Source organism: Panthera onca, chromosome X (genome assembly GCF_046562875.1).
Source record: "Panthera onca isolate mPanOnc1 chromosome X, mPanOnc1 haplotype 2, whole genome shotgun sequence".
Taxonomy (NCBI): Eukaryota; Metazoa; Chordata; class Mammalia; order Carnivora; family Felidae; genus Panthera; species Panthera onca.
This window is the reverse complement of record NC_138357.1, coordinates 58989162-59011153: the sequence shown is the minus strand read 5'-3', so window position 1 is coordinate 59011153 and position 21992 is coordinate 58989162. Positions and strand designations below refer to the sequence as shown.

Genomic DNA, 21992 nt, shown 5'->3' with positions numbered 1-21992 from the left:
CTTAGTGCTTTGAAAATGAGTATTACACAGTGAAATGTGTGTAGGCAGGAACTCAAAATATTATTTTTTTTTAAAAACAGATTTGGTTCATTTGACTTGTACATCTTCTAAAACAGCAAGAGAAGATTTAGAACCAGTTGTGCAGAAATTGTTTACTCCATATACCGAAACGGAGATAGGTAAGAGTAATAATCAACGATTTATGATAGAAAGGTAACGTAACCACTTTACCCTCTTAGATATATCATGAAGGTTTCTGCAACCTGGACTGAAATATGATGTATTTAGCAAGAGCCCTTACATATTGTAGTAGCATGAACGAACACATTCTCTCCCTAAAACTGGGAAAATATTCCACTCTATAATGGTAAAGGAAAAATACACATTTCACACACAACATGTATAATTATGTGCAAAAATACACATTTATATGTGTACATATTCACATGCATAGAAAAAAAGACTGCCTGTAAATCTCTCAGTTTCGATGGAATTATGGACTTTTATTTTTTTCCTTTTAATTTTCTTAATTTTATAGATATTACACATAAGAGTATATATTCCTTTATCAGAAAAAGTTATCATTTTTAAAAAGCTAATATAATATTAAAATATTAATTGACAAATGTAGAAATCCTTCCTAATAATTGTCTTTTAATGTGTAGCTTGCTACTGATGCGATAAATATTTAACTCTCAAAATATATATGGCACTATGCTATTTATTCATGGTGGAAAATGTTTTTCAACCACAAATTTTTTAACTTTTCTCCTCATAGGGTAGCTCTTATAGCTATGAATGGAGCAAACTTTGCTGTATTTTGTATGTAAATGATCAAAAAGTAGCCTGATGGATATTATTCATTTATATGAAGTGAGGGTGATTTTTATTATATAGGATTTGCATGTGTACTTGAATCATGACCAGTTTCCTTGCTGAGTCATATATCTTTATTTCCTTTGGATGTTATGTTTGTTCAGACAACCATTTATTTACTCCCACCTGTTGTATTTTCTTTACGTTCATCTATGTGTCTTATTTGTTTTCTTAATGCAGAGATAGTACATAGAGGGGCATTTATATTTACGTCAGTAAACTCCATTTTCAGGAACTAATATCAGTATAATTAATTAATTTCTTTTTTAGCTGCCTGAATACAATCCTGAAATCTGAAACTTTATTTCACTTTAGTTTCAAATTTAGTTTGTTTCATATTTACATTTTATATACTGGAAAGTCTCATAAATGTTTTCATTATTGTTAAAAATTTGATTGCAAACTTATGATACATGATGATATTTCTAAACCTAATATGGAATCATGGACTAATCCTTGGCTTTAATTACTTTGCTTATAAAAACTCTGAATTTCTTCCCTCTTTCTGAAATTTTTCATAATTTTTTTGTTTTAATTTCATTGTGTGGTAGTCTCAAATAATACACTAAATTTGAATCTTGTATCATTGCTCCTCACTTTTTAAAATGCATTTAATTTTCTTTTAAAAACAACAAGCTGGGCAAATTACACGTTCATTACTTAGCACTCTCTAGCCATTTTAGATTTTTAAACATTAATCTTAATGGTTAAAGTGATCCCATTTTGAAATGATGTATTGTTTAGAACCTGACTGAAATTCTTTAGAAAGAACTATGTGCTCAGAGGAGTCCTCAGGTGCACTGAGGCACTGAAAAGCTAGTTTTCACTGACACATAGCCCTTTTTATCATCAGGATGAGGTAGTGGTCATATTTTAATTAAAATGTCAGAACAAATACTGTTGGAGTTATTGAAAATGAATCACCAGATAAAGTGAGCACTGGGCCATGGCAGGTCAAAGAGGCAAAGTCACCTGGAGAAGAGAACTCAATTCATTTTCCTGCCTAAATGAGAAGAAACTTTATGAGCAATATCAACTTTTAGTACGTTAAAAGCACATTCTTCTCTACAGCAAAAGCCCTATTTTCACAGATTAATGATCATTATTATTAAGTTTTAATTACTTGATGGTGATATGAAGCTTTATACTTTGGAGCATTGTAATTATTTTGTTTTAAAATGTGTGCCAAAGGAATAATGTTACTTGAGCTAATTTTTTCTTTTTATTTGAGTTCTACTTTCTGTTTAGTGCTATACTTCATAAATCTTTCTGAAAGTCAGCCTAGTTACCTTGCAAGGAAGTTTATTTATTGTAAAAGATAATGTTCTCTTCTCAGATATAGTACTTATTTGCTGGTGTATCTGAAAAATTCCAGTAGGGTTGTGAATGGTATTCTCTCTTTCCTTCTCTTACTTTTTACATTTATCACCTGGAGCTCTTGACATATGTTCTGTCTTAAGAAACAGTTGTACCAATACTTCCAAGAGCCCTAACCTCCCAGGCTCCTTTAAGAACATTAAAGATCTCAGGGCACCTGGGTGGCTCAGTCAGTTAAGCATCTGATTTCGGCTCAGGCCATGATTTACCAGTTCGTGAGTTCAAGCCCCGCATAGGGCTCTGTGCTGACAGCTCAGAGCCTGGAGCCTGCTTCGATTCTGTGTCTCCCCCTTCTCTGCCCCTCCCCCACTTGCACTCTGTCTCTCAAAAATAAATAAACATTAAAAAAATTAAAAAAAGAACATCAAAGATCTCTAAACCCTTCCCTCCTTCCAAGTCCAAAGAAATTTCAGATGTTTTATGCTTAATGAACCTGGTTGTACACGTGAGGAAATTAGGTGATTGCTCACCATTCATACCCATCTGGACTAATTCTTCTAGACTCCAGAATATTCTTCAAAGCACTGAGTGAGCAGTAGTATAACTATCCTAAATGATTTATTATTTTACTCAGGAAATTGAGATTTCTTTATGAATTGAAGCAAGAATTTCATTAGTACTATATCTTGAAATGTGTACAATGTAGTATCATTGCTGCACCATGTTCTTTCTGTTTTTCATTTGATTGTATATGGCATGTGGAATTATCTCATCCCATCTCATTCATTTCCTACCTCAAAAAAGTAAAATTCCCCTCACAGTGTTATTTTGAGGCCCATGGCTGGTAAAGATATTAGGTAATTGTTGGACTCAGAAATCAAATACCTTGTCTTAATTCCTTTTTGTATTTGTTGTGTCCAGACTAGATCACAGCTGTAACAGTCTCCTACTCTTTTGGCCTTATGCTAGTCTGCTATGTTACTAAAATAGTCTCTTCCTAAATATGGCATGTACCTATAGGTCATGTATTGCCTTTATTTGGTATGCCATTGTTGATTTTTTTTTTCTGTCTACTTTGTTCTGTACTTACCCCAGTTTAATTTGCCCAAGGTCTTATTCTAAATTACCTATTACATGTTTAGTCCTTTACACTATCTAATTGATGAAATGAGATATTACAGAAAACCAGTTCTACTCCTGGTTAGGTGATATATTCTCAGGCAAACCTCAGCAGCTTTACTATTTATTTTTGACAACTGTGTACTTCTCAACTGCATGTTATTTTTCCAGCTATCTCTCTGCCTTCTAGCTGACCTCAAAGAAAGATGAAGCAATTATATGTCTTTTTGAGGGTTTTAAGGTCAAAGCCTGATAACTCCCTTCTATCTAGAGCATTTATCTTCAGCCTATGTCAACTTTTCATCTTTCTCATGGTTCCTTCTCAATGCTTCAATCTCTGTGAAATTCTTTCCTATAATCTATTGGAGTATTCATTTTTCCCAGCTTCTATTGGGTGAAAGCCCTCCTTTGAGCTGGAACTTTCACAGAATACAAGATAAATTCTCTTTATGTATGCTTAGAAATGGACTAGGCAATATTAAAGGAATTCCAGACTTTAGCCCACTTTTCTGCAATGCTCATGGAGTCTGGTATCACAGATCACGGGCAGTATGTTTAATTATCTTCCTGTAAGATTTAGTGAAACTAAACTTAACCAATAAATTTATTAAGAGCCATATGGTTTTAGCTGTGAAATATGAATTCCTTATATTCCTTTATTTTGTCAGTAAATAGGTTTCACCATCTATCATATGTTTACATGAAGTTAGTGATACCTTTGACTCATAGATCTTAGCATTAGGAAGGGGCATTGTAAGGAATCACTTCTTCCATTCAGAGTTTCTTCATCCTATCACACTAATAATAATGGATTATTCAAAATGAACTAGAAAAATAACATAGTTGGTATTTTTTAAATTTTTTTAACATTTATTCATTTTTGAGAGACACAGTGTGACTGGGGGAGGGGCAGAGAGAGGGAGGCACAGAATCCGAAGCAGGCTCCAGGCTCTGAGCTGTCAGCACAGAGCCTGACGTGGGGCTTGAACCCACAAACCATGAGATCATGACCTGAGCTGAAGTCAGATGCTCAACCAACTGAGCCACTCAGGCACCCCTTATAACTGGTATTTTTGTAGTAGAGATATTTTAATTTTTTTTTACATTTATCTATTTATTTTTGAGAGACAGAGATAGCACAAACAAGGGATGGGCAGAGAGAGGAGACACAGAATCTGAAGCAGGCTCCAGGCTCCAAGCTGTCAGCACAGAGCCCAACGCAGGGCTTGAACTCACAAATTGATATCATGACCTGAGCCGAAGTCGGCCGCTCAACCAACTGAGCCACCCAGGCGCCCCGTAGTAGTGATATTTTAAATTAAATATAACAAAATCCTGTTTATCCTGAATTGGGGAATTGGGCATTCTTGTTAACTGAATACTACAATTAGCTGTGAATTTCTCTACATTGATTTCCAGTTTAACAATAAGAGCTAATTAACTAGTTATACCTTTAGTATTTTCTTTATGATTCACAAGGTGCCCCATGGTCTTGGGTAATCTTTATATACATCTAAGGTTGAACCTTTTAATAAGCATATCATATTTTGATTATACCTGAAAGCAGGATTAAAATCAATTTAACAGTTGTTCATTGAGTGTCTGTTATGTGCTAGGCTCTGTATTAGGGAATATAAAACATCAGGAGCCTAAGGACTAAGTCTACTTTACCTGTGTATTTCTAGCTGCTAGCCTAATGCCTAACACACATAATAGATGCTTGCTGTTAAATGAGAGAATGTGTGCTAAAAACAACTTGAAGTCTCACATCTTTATCTTTGTTCCAATTTAATATATATGCTGTTGAAGCAAGCACTCGCAACCTTATTTTTATTTTTTGCCAGTTGCCATTGCTTCTATAATCCAGTAGGACAAAGCATCAGTGTTTTAGGATATTAATGTTTTAATCCCATATACACTATTTTTTAATAGTGGCTTTATTAAGATATAATTATGAATTTATTGAGATATAATCTGCATACTATACAGTTCACACACATAAAGTGTAAAATTCAATGTTTTTAATATGTTCATCATCAAATTGTTCATACATCACCACAATTTCAGAATATGTCCATCACCTAAAATAGAAACCTCACACCCATTAGCAGTAATCCCTCACTTACTCGAATTCCCCCAGCCCTAAGTAACCACTAATCTACTTTCTGTCTCTATAGACTTGTCTCCTCTGGATATCTCATAATCCTGTATATATCATTGACTTACTGTATATAATTTTCAAGTTGGTTTGTTTATGTGAAACATAAAAAAATGTGTTATCTTCTTCATTGACATAATTTAAGGATGAATGTGATCAGAAGCACTATGATATTGCTGAGAAGAAATAATAGAAATTGAAGAGAATAGGTGTTATATCTAAGTAACATACTAGTAATCTTATTTGAGGTTGAAAAGCCATCATTGCTTGAAATATACACATGTATTAGAGTATGTGGATACAGATTTACTATTTTTTTACATACAAAGCTCTCATTTACTACACTATACAGTCATGGTTTGTTAGTAATTGGCTACATACTGTATTAAATGACATCCTTATTGTGCTTTAGATGTGACTAAAATTTATGTCTACATTTAGAAAATGAAGAAGATGAGAAACCAAGACTTTTGTGGGCTCTTTACTTCAATATGAGAGATTCTTCAGATGTCAGCAGGAACTCTTATAATGATTTACCATCCAACATTTATGTCTGCTCTGGCCCAGACTGTGGTTTAGGAAATGATAATGCGGTCAAACAGGTAAGGCTGTTGGTGTTTCTCAGTTTTGTGTTAAAAACTTGGTGTGGTAGGGACAGTAAGTTGTTTTTTCCTCTGGGATGTGAGAAAAAAGACTATAAAAGCATCTCTGTCATTTAATACTACCTCTGTAATTTGCCCCCAAACTTTTTCCTATGAATGACAAAGTTTCTTTAAATATACTTGAAATATAGTATCCAATATTTTCACATTCTTGACTACAATAATGAATTGCAAGAAAGAATTTAGGAGTTCCATTGTGGGAATAAGGATGGAAGATGTTAGAAATACAGATTCTGAAAAATGAATTTATAATGCCAGTTTTCCAAAGAAATTTTGCTTCTAATTTAAACTGTTGGCCTCTTGTTATTTTGAAATACATGAACCGTTTTTCTTTGTTAACTTCTGAGTCATTTCAAAAGGAGTATAACTAAGTCAGTAAGTAATTGCATACAAAATGTAATTTTTAAATGGTCTTAACCCATTTTTTTTTATTTTGGAAAAGATCATGTAACTTAGTTTCTCACAGTTAACATGATTCCTTTAATGTTTTGACACAAGCTGGTGTTCCAAAAGCTACTGTCATAGCTGCTGAGGAATATGCTAAATCAAGGTGGAATTTTGTGACAGCACTTCTGGACAAGGCTATGAACTGGTATAGCGCAGGCTGAGAAAAGCTGCTAAGAGTGAACTATGATTCCATTCAGATGAAGATCTATGTGCATATATAAATACATTTCTCTGCACTTGACAGGAAAAGAACAGAAAATATATTTTTTGAGGCACAAGTCTACACTTTTCACAGATATAGTTGGCATATCTATTGAATCAATAAATGGATAATTTAACATTGTTTTAAGACCACAGATAGAATTTTCAATCCTACTAGTGGCAGAGATCTCATAGGAGCAAATGGCTTCATTGACCCTTTAATTTTTAGTCACAATGGCAAGGCCATGACCCCATGCACCTGTAGTTTTTGCCACATTCTTTGTTTCTCATCTTCAGAGTCAAATGGTGATCCTGGATAATCCTATTCAGCCAGTGATATCAAAAGTGGGAAGTTCTCTATCATTCATTCTATTAGTTTAATAGGAACCCAAGATGGTTCCAGTTCTGCATTTATGGCTTAAAATGACCAAGGCATTTTTGCTTTGATGTTCCAATTTTTTCTGAGCGGAAATTGCCAACATGTTTTCAGCCAGATAGCTTAGGTCATTTTTATTACTGAGTGAACTTTAATGTTTTTTTAGCCAGAATGGAAGGCATTTTACATAACGGCTTATTATACAAGTGCTAATGTAATCTAAACTATCAGCTAAAAGATTATAATTAAAGAATAATTTTGTTATGAAGTAACTTGCTTCCTCAGAAGATACACTTCAATGTTATAATAATAAAAAACAATAATAATGCTACTTCTGGCACTAATTATATGCTATTAAATATGAATAGTTTTAATTGTTATATACCTTTAGCCTCACATCACTTTGGGGAGAAGTAATACCTACTTTAAAGGGCATCAGTAATAATATTTATAAATAGCTAGTGTGTTCAGATAAACTATTCTAATTCCAGTATTTCATCATATGTTTAACCCACTCACTAATTGATTACTTTTGTTTTCTAAATTGTCTATAAAAGCTCTTAGAACATCACCTAAGGCTTTAGGCTATATACCAAACATAAGCACCGGCAGATTCCCTTTTTTACAAATAAAATGCTTTATTTTACCTGTTAGCAAGTTTGCATCTGCTTTTCTTATTTGTAAATGTATAGATGTTGAATAGCATAGTCTTATCACCCTTGTGTTCATATGGAACTATTTATGATTTGAAAACATACTAAAAATATAAAGTGATCTCTGTTTAATACAAGTTAAAGTGTGCAAGAGCACACTAAGACATTCTCTATTATCACCACAATGATGCTAGCCCAAGTGATAATTGTGATTCTTTCTGTGAAAGAAAGAATCTGGTTTTTCTTATAGTTTGTTACTTCAATTTTTTTTTTCTGAAAATGACATATGATATCTCTTTTCTTAATACAAGTAGTGTCTCATTTATCCACACATACTGATGAGCAGACTGGTCTATCGTTCTCTACTCCCAAGATCATTGATAGCTCTCCTCCTTCAGGAGCCCCCATCCCCTAGGAAGTGCCACTACCATGAGAACAAGAATAATTATATAGTACTGTATACTTTGTATTATATTTCAAGTGTAAAATGGTTTAAATTAGCTGATGTGGGCAGCCTAAAACCACCATTTAGAATGTTGTCTTTATGGCATATTAGCAATTTGTTTATGACTTTTGGTACAGAATTTGTAAGTTGAAGTTTATAGTTTTATAGATCATATGGCCTATCAAGTTGCTCACATATTGCATTATCCTTCACTTTCTCATGCCATTGAGGGAGAGGGCGATTTTAGGTGTCACATTTTGTAAAGACACCGTTCATTGAGCATTTTCTGTGTACCATCATATATATATTATTTCATTTGGTCCTCACAACCATATGAGTATCTGTGACATGGCCATTTTACAGATGAGGAAACTAAGACCCAACAGGGGCTAAATAACTTGTCCAAAGATCACATAGCTGATAATTTGTGAGCCAAAACTTAAACTCAAGTCTGTTGGACCCCAGTGCTTGTACATTCATCTAGTGTGCTGTGCTACTTTCATCTTGTTAATGTGGATACATTATTCTAAATACATTAAACTGCTAGATTGACATTTTTTTTATGTTTTGTGCAGATGTGTGTTAAATAAACATAAGAATGTCTTCAATAACTCAGTGTGTCCTTTCTATACTTCCCAGTATAAAGAAGCCGAGTCATCACATAATTATGCCTTTTTAATGTCTTTAGCCACCTGAAACTACCCTTTAAGCTAACTTTTGGCTTAAAAAGGGCAAGAAGGATTTAAAAGCTAATAATTCACTATGAATTAGCCTCTTTATGACAACTCTCACAATCGAGGCTTAGTTAGCAAATAAAATGCAGCAGACCAAGAAGCATTAGATAGACCTTCCAGAACATGGCAGTTGACCCTTAGAGGTTCCAGCAATTAGAGGAAAGACTGTAAGGGCTGGAGGCTGGCCGTAGGAAATTGGCATTAGTGAGGGCCAGTGGCAGATGGGCTGATGGTGAGAGTTGCACCAGCAGGTAGAACACAAATAAGGGTGGTGCCTGCGATTGGTTGGCAATTCTAGGAGACAGAATGTGACAAGGATATATGGAAAGAGAGGGTGGGATCCAGCCACAGGGCCTGAGGTCCAGGGGAAAATGTATCCTATAGGGAGGTAACAAAAGGGAGACAAGGTGTGAGAGAGATACAGAGGAACTGGAGTAGAAGTAAAGAAGTAGTATTAAGTATTATATTCAACATTTCTACAATATACAGTTTTTAAAATTTTTCAGTTTGTTAAAAAATGTATATTGGGATTCTATTCCACACCAGGAATAGTTGAATGAAACCCAGTCCTTTTCATCCCTGGAGGAATCACTGTCTACTAAGGAGAAGAACATGTAAACAAATGACAGTGCAGTGCAGTATATGCAATAATAGAATAATGTCAAAGTTCAAAAATAAAACAGAGGAGCCATGAGCTCTATTTAGGAGTCAAAGAACTTTACATAGAGAGATATAAAAGATGAGTAGCAATTCCCCATACAAATGGAAGATAATTGAAACATTCCAACATCTACACCAATCCAGGATATAAACATCATGGTATGTTTAAGGCAGCACCCATAGATAGGTATTAGTGAAGCAAAAGGTCTGAAAGGTGAAAACGAGATTAAATAAATGATAAGGCCAGAGAAGTAGGCCTGTAGAGTTTTGTATGCCATAACAAGGATCTTGGATTTTTATCTTGTTAGAAGTGTGGAGTCATTGAAATGTTTTAAGCCAGAAAATGGCATAAACAGAATTTCATTTCCATAGACCCTTCTGAAGGCAGCATAGAGATGGATTACCTGAGGGAACCCTCAAGGCAAGGTGACCAGTCCGGTTCTGAGATATTGCTATTGTCTAATGGAAAGAAAATGTATGCCTGGGCTATGGCTAGAGGGAAGGAAAAAAATGGAGTCAAGAAGTAGGAAAGAAGATTGTCATGATTTAGTCATTGATTGCATGCAAAGAGTGAAAGGAAGTGAGGGGGAGAGAGAAGTTCTATAGAAAGACAAGGTTGAGATAAAAGACAAAAAGACCATTAGAGGAACTGAATTGTGAGATGGAAGCTCTGACTGACCTCAGTCCTCCTACTTCTAGGTGCTAAGTGTCTCCAGCAAACATAATGGTAAGTTCCTGGAGTAGGGAATGAAGCAGGCATCTCAAATATTTCATTTCAAAATAGTCATCGTAAAATGACATATCCAAAAATAGTACCCTTGAACTATACTCAAGAAAGAAGGAAACTTTTTCTCACCATCTCTTCTTTCAACTTCACATCAAAGCTCAAAAGTTTCTATTTACTGTCCTTCCACCCATTCACAAGGAATGTCAATTTTAATTACCTAATGCAGGAGTCTACCAACTGTAGATAGCCAGATGGTAAATAGTTTAGATTTTGCAATCCCTGTCATCCCTTTGGCATCTACTCAACCCTGCCATTGCAGTGCAAAAACAGCTATAGAAAATAGACAAATGAATGAGAGTGGCTGTGTTCCAATAAAACTTTATTTACAAAAAAACAGGCTGGATTTGACCTGTGGGCCATAGTTGTCAACTTCTGGCCTAATGAATGACTTTGTGTGCATGTCAGGAAGAAGGATTGAAGCAGTACAGAAAGACATTGTAGCCTTTAAAACAAACATATATCTTAAAACCATTTAATGGCTTTTGTTTACCAATAGGATAGAGTGCAAGCTCTCTAGTATCGCAGGGACCCTGATCTACCAATGAGTTGTATTCATCTAAACAAAAGAGCTATTCATGTTTTCTGCCCATTTCTTCACTGGGTTATTTGTTTTTCGGGTGTGGAGTTTGGCGAGTTCTTTATAGATTTTGGATACTAGCCCTTTGTTCGATATGTCATTTGCAAATATCTTTTCCCATTCTGTTGGTTGCCTTTTAGTTTTGTTGATTGTTTCCTTTGCAGTGCAGAAGCTTTTTATCTTCGTGAGGTCCCAATAGTTCATTCTTTATGCTAAGTGAAATAGGTCATACAGAGAAAGACAGATACCATATGTTTTCACTCTTATGTGGATCCTGAGAAACTTAACAGAAGACCATGGGGAAGGGGAAGAAAAAAAAAGAGAGGGAGGGAGCCAAACCATAAGAGACTCTTAAAAACTGAGAATAAACTGAGGGTTGATGGGGGGTGGGAGGGAGGTGAGGGTGGGTAGTGGGCATTGAGGAGGGCACCTGTTGAGAGGAGCACTGGGTGTTGTATGGAAACCAACTTGACAATAAATTTCATATTTTAAAAAAGGTGTATTCATCTAAATAGAAGTAGGGATATGTTTAGAATAGAATAGCAATGTTTCTTGTCACATTTACTTTCACGTGTGTATGTATTTGTCATTAATTAAGATCACATTCACTTTCTTATTCTCTTACCCTGCCAGACTAAGCTCAGCTTAAATCTTGACGTTTTAACTTAAGTTATTATTAATAACAGTGATAACAGCTACCATATGTAGAGGCTTAGTTAGTCTCGGCCATTTTTTACATTTGTCTGTCCTTTTACAGACAAGGAAAGCAAGGCTCAGGAGTTAACTAAGCATTCCCCCAAATTGCATTGCTACTAAGTGGCAGAGACAGCATTTGCACATGGCTATCTATTCAGAGACCATAATCTTGAACACTGTGTTATACTCCTTAAAGCCCGGGGGAAGGTCAATTATCCCAGAAAAGCAAATACTTGAGCAAATAATGAAGATTTTTCTTGATTTTAAAAGTGACTCATTAAAATTATATGCTAAATTTGTACAGCTATTGGGAAATTACATAAAGAATACTAAGGGAAATTGAATTTGTACTGACATGAAGAATGAATGTCCTTAAATTCTCAGCTATCTAACACTTGATAATCTTTTTTTTAATTTTTTTAATTTTTTTTTAATTTTTTTGAAATTTATGGTCAAATTGGTTTCCATACAACACCCAGTACTCATCCCAACAGGTGCCCTCCTCAATGCCCACTACCCACCCTCCCCTCCCTCCCACCCCACATCAACCCTCAGTTTATTCTCAGTTTTTACAGTCTCTTATGGTTTGGCTCCCTCCCTCTCTAGCCTTTTTTTTTTCCATCCCCTCCCCCATGGTCTTCTGTTAAGTTTCTCAGGATCCACATAAGAGTGAAAACATATGGTATCTGTCTTTCTCTGTATGACTTATTTCAGTTAGTATAACACTCTCCAGTTCCATCCACCTTGCTACAAAAGGCCATATTTCATGCTTTCTCATTGCCAAGTAGTATTCCATTGTGTATATAAACCACAATTTCTTTATCCATTCATCAGTTGATGGACATTTGGGCTCTTTCCATAGTATGGCTATTGTTGAAAGAGCTGCTATAAACATTGGGGTACAAGTGCCCCTATGCATCAGCACTTCTGTATCCCTTGGATAAATTCCTAGAAGTGCTATTGCTGGGCCATAGGGTACATCTATTTTTAATTTTTTCAGGAACCCCCACACTGTTTTCCAGAGCGGCTGCACCAGTTTGCATTCCCACCAACAGTTCAAGAGGGTTCCTGTTTCTCCACATCCTCTCCAGCATGTATAGTCTCCTGATTTATTCATTTTAGCCACTCTGACTGGCGTGAGGTGGTATCTGATTCTGGTTTTGATTTGTATTTCCTTGATGAGGAGTGATGGACATTGAGCATCTTTTGATGTGCCTGTTGGTCATCTGGATGTCTTCTTTAGAGAAGTGTCTATTCATGTTTTCTGCCCATTTCTTCACTGGATTATTTGGTTTTTGGGTGTGGAGTTTGGTGAGTTCTTTATAGATTTTGGATACTAGCCCTTTGTCTGATATGTCATTTGCAAATATCTTTTCCCATTCCGTTGGTTGCCTTTTAGTTTTGTTGATTGTTTCCTTTTCAGTGCAGAAGCTTTTTATCTTCATGAGGTCCCAAGAGTTCATTTTTGCTTTTAATTCCCTTTCTTTGGGGATGTGTCAAGTAAGAAATTGCTGCGGCTGAGGTCAGAGAGGTTTTTCCTGCTTTCTCCTCTAGGATTTTGATGGTTTCCTGTCTCACATTCAGGTGCTGCATCCATTTTGAGTTTATTTTTGTGAATGGTGTAAGAAAGTGGTCTAGTTTCATTCTTCTGCATGTTGCTGTCCAGTTCTCCCAGCACCATTTGTTAAAGAGACTATCTTTTTTCCAGTGGATATTCTTTCCTACTTTGTGAAAGATTTGTTGGCCATATTTTTGTGGGCCCAATTTTGGAGTCTCTATTCTATTCCATTGGCCAATGTGTCTGTTTTTCTGACAATACCATGCTGCCTTGATGATTACAGCTTTGTAGTAGAGGCTAAAGTCTGGGATTGTGATGTCTCCAGCTTTGGTCTTCTTCTTCAATATTACTTTGGCTATTCGGGGTCTTTTGTGGTTCCATACAAATTTTAGGATTGCTTATTCTAGCTTCAAGAAGAATGCTGATGCAATTTTGATTGGGATTGCACTGAATGTGTAGATAACTTTGGGTAGTATTGACATTTTCACAATATTTTTTCTTCCAATCCATGAGCACGGAATGTTTTTCCATTTCTTTATATCTTCTTCAATTTCCTTCATAAACTTTCTATAGTTTTCAGCATACAGATCTTTTACATCTTTGGTTAGGTTTATTCCTAGGTATTTTATGATTCTTGGTGCAATTGTGAATGGGATCAGTTTCTTTATTTGTCTGTTGCTTCATTATTAGTGTAATGCAACTGATTTCTGTACATTGATTTTGTATTCTGCGACTTTGCTGAATTCATGTATCAGTTCTAGCAGACTTTTGGTGCAGTCTATCGGGCTTTCCATGTACAATATCATGTCATCTGCAAAAAGTGAAAACTTGACTTCACCTTTGCCAATTTTGATGGCTTTGATTTCCTTTTGTTGTGCGATTGCTGATGCTAGAACTTCCAACACTATGTTAAACAACAGCGGTGAGAGTGGACATCCCTGTCGTGTTCCTGATCTCAGGGTGAAAGCTCTCGGTTTCTACCCATTGAGTATGATATTAGCTGTGGGCTTTTCATAAATGGCTTTTATGATGTTTGAGTATGTTCCTTCTATACCGACTTTCTTGAGGGATTTTATTAAGAAAGGATGCTGAATTTTGTCAAATGCTTTTTCTGCATCGATTGACAGGATCATATGGTTCTTGTCTTTTATTAATGTGATGTATCATATTGATTGATTTGTGAATTTTGAACCATCCCTGCAGCCCAGGAATGAATCCAATTTGTTCATGGTGAATAATTCTTTTTATATGCTGTTGAATTCTATTCGCTAGTATCTTATTGAGAATTTTTGCATCCATATTCATCAGGTATATTGGCCTGTAGTTCTGATTTTTTTTTGCTGGGTCTCTGTCTGGTTTAGGAATCAAAGTAATGCTGGATTCATAGAATGAGTCTGGAAGTTTTCCTTCCCTTTCTGTTGTTTGGAACAGCTTCAGAAGGATAAGTATTATCTCTGCTTTAAATGCCTGGTAGAATTCCCCTGGGAAGCCATCTGATCCTGGACTCTTATTTGTTGGGAGATTTTCAATAACTGATTCAATTTCTTCATTGGTTATGGGTCTGTTCAAGTTTTCTATTTCCTCCTGGTTGAGTTTTGGAAGTGTGTGGGTGCCTAGGAATTTGTCCATTTCTTCCAGGTTGTCCAGTTTGTTGGCATATAATTTTTCCTAGTGTTCCCTGATAATTGCTTGTATTTCTGAGGGATTGGTTGTCATAATTCCATTTTCATTCATGATTTTATCCATTTGGGTCATCTCCCTTTTCTTTTTGTGAAGCCTGGCTAGAGGTTTATCAATTTTGTTTATTTTTTCAAAAAAACAACTCTTGGTTTCATTGATCTGCTCTACATTATTTGTCTTCTTTTGCTGGGTTTGGGGTGTCTTTGCTGTTCTGCTTCTATTTCCTTTAGGTGTGCTGTAAAGTTTTTATTTGAGTTTTTTCTTGATTCTTGAGATAGGCCTGGATTGCAATGTATTTTCCTCTCAGGACTGCCTTCACTGCATCCCAAAGCTTTTGGGTTCTTGTATTTTCATTTTCATTTGTTTCCATGTATTTTTTTAATATCGTCTAATTGCCTGGTTGACCCATTCCTTCTTTAGTAGGGTGTTCTTTAACCTCCATGCTTTTGGAGGTTTTCCAGACTTTTTCCTGTGGTTCATTTCAAGTTTCATAGCATTTTGGTCTGAAAGTGTGCATGGTATGATTTCAATTCTTGTATACTTATGAACGGCTCTTTTGTGACCCAGTATGTGATCTATCTTGGAGAACGTTCCAATATGTACTCAAGAAGAAAGTATATTCTGTTGCTTTGAGATGCAGAGTTCTAAATATATCTGTCAAGTCCCTCTGATCCAGTGTATCATTCAGGGCCCTTGTTTCTTTATTGACCCTGTGTCTAGATGATCTATCCATTGCTGCAAGTGGGGTATTAAAGTCCCCTGCAATTACCACAGTCTTATCAATAACGTTGCTTATGTTCGTAATTAATTATTTTATATATTTGGGGGCTCCTGTATTCGGCTCATAGACATTTATAATTATTAGCTCTTTCTGATGGATAGACCCTGTAATTATTTTGTAATGCCTTTTTTCATCTCTTGTTGCAGCCTTTAATTTAAAGTCTAGTTTGTCTGGTATAAATATGGCTGCTCCAGCTTTCTTTTGACTTCCAGTAGCATGATAGATAGTTCTCCATCCCCTGACTTTCAATCTGAAGGTGTCCTCAGGTCTAAAATGAGTCTCTTGTAGACAGCAAATAGATGGGTCTTGGTTTTGTTTTTTTTTTTTTTTTTTTTTTCCATTCTGATACCCTATGTCTTTTGTTTGGAGCACTTAGTCCATTTATATTCAGTGTTATTATTGAAAGATAAGGGTTTAGAGTCATTGTGATGTCTGTAGCTTTCATGCTTATAGTGAGGTCTCTGGTACTTTGTGGTCCTTGCAACATTTAACTCACAGAATCCCTCTTAGGATCCCTTGTGGGGCTGGTTTAATGGTGATGAATTCCTTCAGTTTTTGTTTGTTTGGGAAGACCTTTATCTCTCCTTATATTCTGAATGACAGACTTGCTGGGAAGGGTTCTTGGCTGCATATGTTTTCTGTTCATCACATTGAAGGTTTCCTGACATTCCTTTCTGGCCTGCCAAGTTTCAGTAGATAGGTGTGCCACTACTCTTATGGGTCTCCCTTTGTAAGTTAGATCCTGTTTCTCCCTAGCTGCTTTCAGAATTTTTTCTTTACCCTTGTGTTTTGCCAGTTTCACTATGATATGTCACGCAGAAGATCAATTCAAGTAATGTCTGAAGGGAGTTCTCTGCCTCTTTGGATTTCAATGCCTTTTTCCTTCCCCAGATAAGGGAAGTTCTCAGCTCTGATTTGTTCAAGTACACCTTCAGCCCCTTTCTCTCTCTCTTCCTCTTCTGGAATTCCTATTATATGGATATTGTTGTGCTTGATTACATCACTTAGTTCTCTAATTCTCCCCTCATACTCCTGGATTTTTTTTCTCTCTTTCTCAGCTTCCTCTTTGTCCATAATTTTATCTTCTAATTCACCTATTCTTTCCTCTGCCTCTTCAATCCGTGCTGTGGTCACCTCCATTTTATTTTGCACCTCACTTATAGCATTTTTTAGCTCCTTATGACTATTTCTTAGTCCCTTGATCTCTGTAGCAATAGATTCTCTGCTGTCCTCTATGCTTTTTTCAAGCCCAGCAATTAATTTTATGACTATTATTCTAAATTCTTGTTCCGTTGTATTGCTTAAATCGTTTTTGATCAATTCATTAGCTGTTGCTACTTCCTGGAGTTTCTTTTGAGGTGTATTCTTCCGTTTTGTCATTTTGGGTAGTCTCTGAGGTGGCTCCAAACTGCAGGGAACTTCCCCTGTGCTGTCCAGAGTAACTTGTGTTGGTGGGCGAGGCCACAGTCATACCTGATGTCTGTCCCCAGCCCACCACTGGGGCCATAGTCAGATTGGTGTGTACCTTATCTTCCCCTCTTCCAGGAGCAGGACTCACTGTGGAGTGGTGTGGCCCCTTTCTGGGCTACTTGCACACTGCCAGGCTTGTGGTGCTGCTTTGATGGGATCTGGCATATGAGCCGGGGTGGATCTGCAAGGTGCACAGGGGAGGGAGGGGTAGGTTAGCTCACTTTGCCTGTGGTGGTCTCCTGTTGGAGGGGCCCTGCAGCACTGGGAGGGAGGCAGGCCCCTGGGAGGGATGGATCCACTGAAGCACAGTGTTGGATATTTGTGAGGTGCAAGCAAGTTCGGTGATGGGAACTGGTTCCCTTTGGAATTTTGGCTGGGGGGATGAACACTTGATAATCTGGTCAAATACTGATAATACATGAAGGGTGGTCCTGAAAGCTTGCATAGAATTGGAGGAAAGTCATGAAATTCTGAAAGTGGATTTTAAAAGATAGTGTATACTTGATAAAGTTTTGTAACAAAGAAATTTTCAAGGGTGATACCTTCATTTTTAAAATAATTTCAGAAAGTCATATACATTTTAAGCTGATAACCAAAAACTATCATGTCCTTTCTTCCCTGTCCAGGCTGAAACACTTTTCCAGCAAATCTGCCCCAACGAAGACTTCTGTCCACCCCCACCAAATCCTGAAGACATTGTCATTGATGGGGACAGTTTACAATCAGAGGCTTCAGAATCTAGTTTCATACCAGAAGCGAACTCAGAGACTCCCCAGGAAAGCAGAAGTCTGGGAAACCCAGAGCAGTCCTCTCAATAATGGATATACACCAAACTATACACGCACTTTGAAAATTCCTCCTGGCCTCAGAGTCTTTTTCATGGAAGAAATGTTTGAAAAATGTTAGAAAACAGCAGCCAGTTGACATACATTATTACCAAGAAAACAGGGCATAGAAATCCAAAAGGGGGTTTTCCTGAAAGAGGACATTGCAAGAGCACAAAATACTTGTAAACCACATTGGCTTGCCTACTTTAAGATAATACACCTGTGGAATAAGCAGATGAATATAAATGGATTGATTTCCAGGAATATGGCTGTGGATATGAAAGTGATCCTATGCATTGTTAATAATTCTGTGGTATTAGGAAAGCTTTTGCTTATCACTTTGGATCTTTGATTGAAATCCACATCTTCAGAATCCAGTCACGTATTTCCTGTGATTATTTTAATTCTATTTTCTTTATGGATATAAGCATGATGGCACCAATGATAAAAGCACATGTAAATGTAATTGAGGAGAGCTAAAATATCCTGATATAGGCAGGAGCCTGTTTGGAATAGAGGTTTGGTTTGTTTTCTATCTTGAGAATTATTGAAAACTCCAATATTAAGGTATACATTTTTACAAACAAATCATGAGTCCATTTACTCAACATTTTTTAATGTTAGTAGTGCTATTTGTATGTGAATCATTTGCACACTAGGAAAGCTTATAGGACTGAAGTCATGGAAAGAAAGATTTGGATATTCTCATCAGTATGTGGAAATTCTGTCTAGTCAAGTAATTAGAACCTAATTGTATATGGACCCAGTTTAGTCCTAGCTATACTACTGATGAGATTAGACAAATTGTTTATTTTGTCTAAAAATAGGGCTCACTTTCTCCATATGTAAGATAGAAATAGTAACACTCTCCCTACCTTAGGAGGATGATTTTGAAGATAAATGCAGTGCAAGCCTTAAAATGATTTTTGGGGGTTGGGGGGAATGTTGTTTTCCCCTTGACTTGAAGGTGAATATCAAAAATCTCATGCAGCAAATTGTTTGCTGTCAACTCCCCCAACACAGTAGATCACAGTGTTTTTATTGCATTAAGCTTTTAAAATAAAACTATTTCCTAAATTAGTATTTTATAGTCTATAGACCATAAAACATAGTAACATGGAATTTTGGTTTTGAATCTTAATAAGGAAAGCACTGTATAAATTATTCATATTCCTTTTCTGGTAGGTAAACCTAAAACCACTAAAGACTCAATACAATATGACAATTGGTAAACCCTAATATACACTTAACATAAAAATGTTAGGGTTGTACATAGCCAGCAAACCTAGTTACAATGACCATGACAATTTAAAATTTTTCCAGATGCCAAGCTCTGATGATGTGCTTTATTTGAGCAATAGTTTAGACTTAATTTGTTTCAATAATTAAATACATAAAATGTTTATTGTGCATTCTGGCCTATATTGCCAATCAGAGAGCCATAGCTATAGTAGAAATCATGTAGTTCTTACTTCAGTTGCAGTGGGGCTATGAGCTCTTCAGGTCACAGACTCCTAAGAAATGGAAAGAACCAAGGAATGTAGCCCTTGCCTCACCTTTCCAATCCCCTGTAGATACAACTGAATCCAGGTGAAAGGAAAACCTTCCCAGCCTCTCAGGCTGCTCTTAACTGCTCTGCCCATTGTACAGCCCATCTCCTATCTCTTTGGACCCTTCTGTGTCTCTCTTCCCCTTTTATATTATCATACAAATCAGGGATAGTGGAATCACATTATAATATATTTTGTTAATAGATTCAGATCTTAAATCATGTTTCCCAAAACCCAACTTATGCCATGGTCTAAATGCACAATACATACCTAGAAGCACCAGGTATTGGCCCTGCCCCTCAATACCAGCAATATGAAAGGTCCCACTGTATAAAAGTATTGAGTCTGAATACACTGGCACCAATTAAAATACTGTACTTTGTTACAGTCTAAGAGTTAAGGCCTCTTGAATGCAGCATACATATTTATGTAAACAATCAGAGTAGGCTCAGAATAATAACTAGAAAATTACGATAGCTTTACTGCAGCTATCTATATATAGACAAGGAGATATTTTGTGGTCTCATGGCCCAACCCATATTGTACTCTATTTTATCCATTAGCCATCCTCATAATCTCTTCCAGGTTATTTATTAAATACTATTGAAATATTTAAAAGTTCCTAAATATGATTAGTGGTGACTAAAATATTACACAACCATTTAAAACATTTTAATAGAGAATCTTAAATATTTCCTGTTGCCTCAGAATGTAATAGAAATTATTCTAAGAGCTTTCTTTTCAGCTGTCTTAAGTACTGCAAATAAATTTTTTTATAGTTTTAAAACAGAAAAAACTTTTTGGTTTTGTTGTAGAATCATAAGCCTGAAGTTATATAAATAAAGTTAACATGTTATATGCAATACAGAAGTTTCAGTAGCTAATTTAAAATGCTGAACATTATTGTCAAAGAATTTTGATTCATATGTTTAAAATGTTTAGTTATGCATGCTTTTTTAACCAAACATGATAATACCACTCAGTTTAGTGATTATGAAAGCCAATTACCCTGTGTTGCTACTGTGTCTTTGTCTGGTTGGTATGCCTATCCAGAAAAGCAGATAGGTAGGTAGGTAGGTAGATAGGTAGATAGATACTATAAATTTAGGTATTTTTCTATAGGAAAACTGAATTACAATTTTTCCCATCTCCAGTGATACTTAGTTGCCTGTAGTAAAATGGCCACGTTAATAGTTAACTTCTAGAATGGTAGTTTCTGAGATTGGCAGCCTTTTATCTAAAATAATGACCATGCTAATGATTAACTTCTGTCACAGCTGTACTTACCAAAAAGGCAGCCCTTTGTCTAAAGTCCTAAAGATCTCAAAAAATTTTGTTGAAATTTGATTGCTAAGTAGTATTGATCCTTCAAAGCAATAATTAAATAATTTTCTTACAAGTAAGTTATTTACTGCTATTGGTATTGAGTGATCTATCTCTACTCCTGGGCAATTTTCTTATATGCACTTCAAAAGCATAAATATGATTATTCATAATTTTCACACAGTAACAGTAAAGTTTTCAGAGGAAGTAAAATCTGTTTTGATGCCTTTCAGGCATGGTTTCCTAGTTTTCAACATTAAAATTTTGCGTGTATGCCAAGAAATTAAAGATTGTCTTGGAACTGATTTGTTGGTATCAGTCTACTATTTAAGCAATTAATTATCCAGCTGTATACTTGGTTTTGTTTCTAAGCACTTGAGAAAGGCAATCAAATGATACATGGGTTGATTTACTTAGCAAATTGTTCTAGATGCCAGCATCAGACCTCATTCTGTTTGAAATCAGTGCTGTGAGGCATGAACTATGGTTTTATAGTACATTGATTGCCTACAAACTGTTTTCACATCTCACTTAGTATATGAGAATATGAATTGTTTTTTATATTTACTTGGTGAATGAGAACATGAAATGTTTTTCTCTATGGTGGTTGAATCCCTAACAACTTACTTGAAATAGATAAGAGACTGCTGATGTTCTTTTTACAGAAATCATTCAGTGAACTATGATTTGCTCTTGAATCAAATAATTAAAGCAGAGTGACATTTTCTGTCAATTCCAGGTATTTTCCTAAAGCGTGTTAGATAGAATGCATTCAAAAGATAACAGGAGTCTTTCAAAGCTGACAATTTATCTGTGAGATGATCCATAAATTTAAGAAAAATAAGGTTAATTTAATTTTTAAACAAGTAGCCATATTATCCTTCAAGCATCTTGGAGCTCATACAATATTCACACTTTTTTTTTAAACAAGTGATTTGATGTTTGAATTCACCTCTTTAATGGTGGAATTTTTAAAACATTCGATAAGTGGTTTAACACTTAGCATCCCACATCACATTTTGAAGGCAAGTTTTCTTTCCATTAATATAGTTTAGCTGTGGAGCTGCAATGACATGCCCTTCCCATACAAGTTGC

The 21992-nt window shown here is 35.8% G+C and overlaps 1 protein-coding gene across 1 annotated transcript; it reads left to right on the top strand.

The window, feature by feature from the left end:
• The first annotated feature begins 19 nt into the window (after positions 1-19).
• Positions 20-20114, top strand: LOC145714622 (rab proteins geranylgeranyltransferase component A 1-like). Its single transcript, XM_081794278.1, has 3 exons — positions 20-179; positions 5912-6072; positions 17824-20114. The coding sequence occupies exons 1-3, from the start codon at positions 35-37 to the stop codon at positions 18013-18015; spliced, it is 498 nt and encodes a 165-aa protein (XP_081650404.1). The 5' UTR covers positions 20-34; the 3' UTR covers positions 18016-20114.
• Positions 20115-21992: the final 1878 nt, after the last annotated feature.